This window comes from Ictalurus punctatus, chromosome 13 (assembly GCF_001660625.3).
Source record: "Ictalurus punctatus breed USDA103 chromosome 13, Coco_2.0, whole genome shotgun sequence".
NCBI classification, from domain to species: domain Eukaryota; kingdom Metazoa; phylum Chordata; class Actinopteri; order Siluriformes; family Ictaluridae; genus Ictalurus; species Ictalurus punctatus.
This window is the reverse complement of record NC_030428.2, coordinates 26,066,501-26,072,500: the sequence shown is the minus strand read 5'-3', so window position 1 is coordinate 26,072,500 and position 6,000 is coordinate 26,066,501. Positions and strand designations below refer to the sequence as shown.

The 6,000-nt window shown below is 39.3% G+C and overlaps 1 protein-coding gene across 2 annotated transcripts in view; it reads right to left on the bottom strand.

The window, feature by feature from the left end:
* Positions 1-6,000, bottom strand: part of ca10a (carbonic anhydrase Xa) — a 211,661-nt gene that overhangs the window by 179,619 nt on the left and 26,042 nt on the right. For both annotated transcript variants that reach the window (XM_017482690.3, XM_017482691.3), the window contains exon 2: positions 5,119-5,193. In XM_017482690.3, coding sequence (XP_017338179.1) covers positions 5,119-5,193 — 75 coding nt within the window. The remainder of the gene's footprint in view (positions 1-5,118; positions 5,194-6,000) is intronic.

Below are 6,000 nucleotides of genomic sequence, written 5' to 3'. Positions count from 1 at the left end.
GATGGTGTGTCTCTGTGCCCAGTGTGAGATCCCACAGGATGTGACTCTGACTCTGAGATACTGGTTTAAGACGTTTTTCTCCAACTCGCTTTATCTTTCCAAATCTACACTTACACAAGATATTCCTCTGGGGGGAAAATAATCAACCACTAAAACAAATAAAGACCTAGAGTATACACACAGGTGGCAATCAATGAAGACATATCTTGTGGATAATCATGTATTTTTAAACTCCAGCAAAGGTCTCAATGACAATTTTGAAAGAAAGAAAATAAAAGATGGCTGTTATTGTTATGTTTTATGATCGTCATCATCATTATAACCCATTTTCTTCAGGGGATTTTCACTAAGAGACCGACAGAAGTGGAATGGTAATCAATATTTGAAACCTTCCAGCGAATTTGTTATTAGCATAAAGCAATATGTGGTATACTTGCTTTCTGTTCTTATGAGGGAGTACAAGATCCATTCATGGACATATTACATAAAAGTACAACTTTAACCTGAAAAAAAACACACATTATAGTGCCCCCTACTGCAATATTTGTCTCCTTTTGTCAATATAGGCCATATCCAAAACACCAACCCAATGATTTGGCCTATCGACTTTCTGTTAACAAATGTTTGTCGGTATCTTCTGATACCAAACTAATTTCGAGAGACTTTGGTTGAACAATCTAGAAGTTTAAACATCTACATTTTCAAAGAAAAGTGGAATTCCTCAAATTGAAGACGTTAAGACGCTAGTAGAAGCAATAGCCTGTTGGTGGTGCTAGAGATTTCAAATTTGGCAAGCAGGTTTCTAAGGCTGTGATTTGCCAGTTTGCCAAATTCTGTTCCGAATGGCTAGTTGTAAGCCTGCCAAATGTCAGGTGAAATCCGATCGCCCATTGGCTTCCACAGCTTTCTGATCATCAAGTGATCCGTAAAAGTATACTTACAATCTAGCACAACATGCAAAGATCCAACCCCGTTGAACAAGAGGTTGCTGAAAAATAGTCGTTTTGAAGGTTTTACCACCGTAGTTGAGAAATGACATTCAATTTGGGTTTGACCCTGCGATGACTAAGTGTATTTTTTCTGACTATAGGACATTGGGATCTCAATGCTTAAAGCTCATTTAGTGAATAATGGCTACAGAAAACAGTACTGGTCTAAAAGTTTGGCCTTTTTTTCAGGAACATCTGCAGAATTGGTGGAGTGTAATTGGACAATAAATAAATGAAACCTTGACATTGCTTGGACCCCTATTACAAGTAATAGAATAGTATATAACATTAATTAACACAACTCCAAGAGAGTTTCAGATGAGTCAGTGCTTGAACCCAAAGTAATAAACAATAAGCCTATCCATATAAGCCCAACATCCTGCCTTATCCATAAAGTTTAATGCTAATAACCTGGTCACAGATGGCCCATAAGGATTTTACATGCTCCACATATATAACTACAGGACACAGACATATAGTTTTTTGCTTCCTTATAGATGGCAGAAGAAATGATCTTCATGACCTGACCTCAGATGCCTTCTGACACAGTAATAAATGAAATCGACCATCCTCCACTCCAGCACCACAAATCTAACCGTATCAAATACTAGATTAAAAATAAAAAAACATTTAATCAAAATGTGATGTAATATTCAAATGGTAGAATACATCCATGCCGTAGAAGATAAGTGAGAAGCAGAAAGGCAAACTATATGACTGAAGAGCAAAATGTCCTCCTTTAGAAACATGTGAACCTTTACGTGACCGAGCATGAGAGTTTCGAGAGAAATGTAAATAAATAAATAAATAAATAAAATAACAAAAGCCAAATTGAATACAGACGGAACTAAACGCTCCTTTGTCTCATCTTCCAAACCTTGACATTTACCTTCCTCAGGAATCATGCGGTGAATATAAATTTTATGATTTTATACAGCAGGTGGCACGGTTTATAAAACCTGCTGAAGAAGCTCTGAAGAACAATAGAAACAAAACTGGATTTCAACAGGTATATACACAAACCTCTAGCTCAGCAGTTCACAAAAAGTACCACATGATAGATTAAAAAAGAGAGGAAAACAGAACGAGCTGGATAATTAACCTGTTTCTCAACCCAACAACCCAATTTAAGTGCAATAATAAGGAGAATGCATTGTGACTTAACATGCTAGTATGTGCAGTAACTATACATAGACAAGTTGATGTGATGCAGATCCCGACTTATTTTTCTCGTGATCTCGACACAACCAAAGCTGAATGGGACTGGTGTGACATGCACGTTGGCATCTTCGGCATCATCCATCCATCTTCTATACCGCTTATCCGTCCTTTAGGGTCACGGGGAAACCTGGAGCCTATCCCAGGGAGCATGGGGCACAAGGTGGGGTACACCCTGGACAGGGTGCCAATCCATCGCAGGGCACAATCACATACACACTCACACACCCATTCATACACTACGGACACTTTAGACACGCCAATCAGCCTACCATGCATGTCTTTGGACTGCGGGAGGAAACCGGAGTACCCGGAGGAAACCCCCGCAGCACGGGGAGAACATGCAAACTCTCCACGGTGTGAATTGAACCCCCGACCCTGGAGGTGTGAGGCGAACGTGCTAGGGTGTGTGTCCTCTTCTCAAGTGTCAGACACTAATGTGGAATTCATCAATCCTGCTGGGATGATGTATTGTTTTAACCCACCCCAGAAGTTAGCATCACCCTGGTTCCATCAACAAAAAACCAATATAAAATACAAAAAGCCTAAATATAATCTCCAGACGTAAAAAGCTAACGTTAGGCTATAAACGAACCACACCACAATCACATGACTTCAACGTCACCACCGCTACGCTTCCGACAAACTCTTTCAGTATTTATTTTTTTTTTAAAACAATACAATTAGAAAATACTATAAATTGATAAATCTACAAGTTGGAAAGTTTGAGTTGCAAGAGCGCGAGTATAAACACAACAAGGCTGTAGTAGAGCAGTTTTCCTGTTCGGCGTGATGACGTTTAATGTCCCCGACAACCTCTGTACTCCCATTTAACAACCGCCACTTGTTAACAACAACCGTCTTTTTCAAGACACGTAAAAGCTTTTTTAAAAATCCTGAGTGGGGTATTACTGATGTATTTTATGGCGTAGTATAGTTTGTGAACATATATTGAGCTTGTGTTAACCACAGACTTTATTTCTGGCATTTAACCAAAAAACCCATTCAAAAACCCCATTGACTTCGGGATGATGGACGTCCAGTACACAGGAGCTTTAAGATGCATCGAGATGTAGGCAAATGAATTATTAAAATTTGAAATGAACAATAATCATCCATTCTGGAGAAACTGAATAAAAACGTTTCATCCTGAAGAAAGTTTTACTAACAAAGTTCTCCGATATAAACCAGAGGCCAAGACATCTACAATACTCAAACACTGGAATGAGTGGCACGGCTTAGCAGGCAGTCAGAAGTAAACAACAGCAGCAAATTAAAACAGAAAAGTAAATTATAAATCAGGGATTTTTCATACAGGATATGCAGGGAAACAAATCATAATCCATTTCCTTCACAACTGACTTCTAGCCATGAGGTCCCTCTGATCTTGGTTGACTATTCCAATTTATTTCAAGAAGAAAATCGCCCAAGATAATGTGAGTCTAAACATTTTTACCATCTGCGATATACGTCACAGTCACTGCCTCATCTCCAGAAGCATGAAATCCTTATAAAAATCAGTGAAAACTGTCAACTATAACAACACAGACATTTAATTTCAGCAGGCATGGCTGGATATTTATTGTACCACCATTACCAATTTCCAGCCACCCTGAGCCATGCAGATATACTGAAATTCTTAATAAATATTCCAATTTCAATTGATACAGTTCTGTTTTTTTTTTTTTTTTTTTTTTTTTTAAATTAATCAACCTCCTAAACATTGTTGTACAACAATACACTTACCGAGTACCTCATCTCAAGTATGTAGGCTATTACTGTTATTTCTGGACCGCCATTGTGCTTTCCTTCATAAATAATAGAAGCAAAATGTATACTTTGAATTGCTTAATACTTTAAGATGTTCATCCTGAATAGGAAGCACTGAATGACTCATACTCAATAAGAAGCTGTACAGTATTAATACTCTCTATATAGACTATTTTGCTGTCTTATTCAATAAAAAGCAGTATTAATATTTTTAACCGATAATCTGAGAATTCTTCCCCAATTGGAATCAGTATTGATACTCTGAGTGAATCTCTTAATCAGTAAGATGCTGTATGGAAACACGGAGTTGTTGTCTTGTTCAGTAAGAAGCAGTATTAATACTCCGAGTACATATTTTCCTCAATAAGAGCAGTATTAATACTCTGATTGATGCTCTTCTTCAATAGGAAGTGGCAATGGTACTTTGAGTGAGTCCCTTCCTCAATAAGAAGTAGTATTAATTAACCTGAAGGACTCTGTTCCTCATCAGGAAGTGTTATCTAACTATTATTGTCTGGCAAGATATCTCGAGGATCTTACCCACCCTCATGACGCCTTTGATACACAGCTTCCACAAGTTCCAAAGAAGTAGTAGAACAAAAGGATGTAATGGTGGTCGAGTGACTGAGTGGAGGACCATCAGGGCCACCTGGGCCGCTCTCTGGTTCAGGATAATGGCCAGAGGATGTACATGAGCTAGCAGGAACATTTTACAGTTTGTACAAGTGAGGTCATGGGCACTTTGCTATTAGTCCTTGCCAAGAAAACCTCCATTAGTTCTCCATTCAGTCAAAACCATGATTATTCACATAACCTTCTGATTGATTACCGACTACTTACTGGATCTAGAAGAACCCCATCGTGATTTGGGGGTTGCTTGCAAACATCAAACTCTGACTGAACAAAACTGAAGGTAACCCATTAGTGTAAAACCTTCGAGAGGTAGATTTTAAAAAGCTTCAAATTCTTCCATCAATGTCATTATGAAGAATTCTGCTAATTTTTCATCGCAACGATCTGAACCTTTTTACCCTCTAAGTGAATTGTGCAAGACTTCACTTTAAAATTGATCGACATACCCAGGTGTGCAAATTCAACCCTGCTAAACCCTACAATATTCATCAGATAATATGAACATTACCTGGAACGAAGCTCCCTTGAACGACCTCTTTGTACGCCCACCATCCCTCGTGAATTTTGGGCGGACCTGGCTGAGCTGTAAGGAAAAGAACAAGAAAATAAGTGTTTTTTGTTGTTGTTTCTCGGACGTTACAGTCTCAACATGTGGCATTAGTATGGAAAGGCGTTCTTGTGCAATGGGTTAAAAAAAAAAGGAAATGATTACAGTAGGGATGTAGTTTATAATTGAGGTGCTTGGGTAGAAATCCCACTAGCGAAGCAGGCCATGACCTGGAATTACAGAGCAAGGTCTGCGGGATATTGCATTCTTACACCCAAACTTCTTTGTCCATACAGTGCCAGTCAGAAACATGGATTAAAGGCAGGGCCAGAGGTGGCATGGCACACGGTGGCCTTTTAATGGAAGTGGAGGTGGAATAATCCTTGTAGGGAGGATGAGAAGTAATGCAGGAGAGCGGTTCAATTTCGCAAAGCAAGGACGGGAGGTGGGTGGACAGTTCTCCCTGCGCTGAGGAAATGTATTGGACAACAAGTTAAAAGTAACAGCACTTCACAAAGGATTTGGCGATGGTGTTCAGTTTGACTTAGTAGCAGAAATAAATGTGTAAAAGGTCTATAAGGAGCAGCAGTGCCGTCGGTCGTCTTTAGTTTGCGGTGTCGCAAAGTAGCGTCGACCGGGTCCATGATACCTGGAAGAAAAATAATAAACACCAACCAACCAATATCTTCTAATGGCCGAGTGCACGTCGTGATGGCGTCACATGACGTGTCTTGGCCAAAATCGCCGGGAAATCTTTGGTCGATTTGGAAAATTGCGAGCTCCTCCGAAAAAAAAACGCAGAGTTCGCTTAGGTGATTTTGTGTTAATTTCTGCGATCGGAAA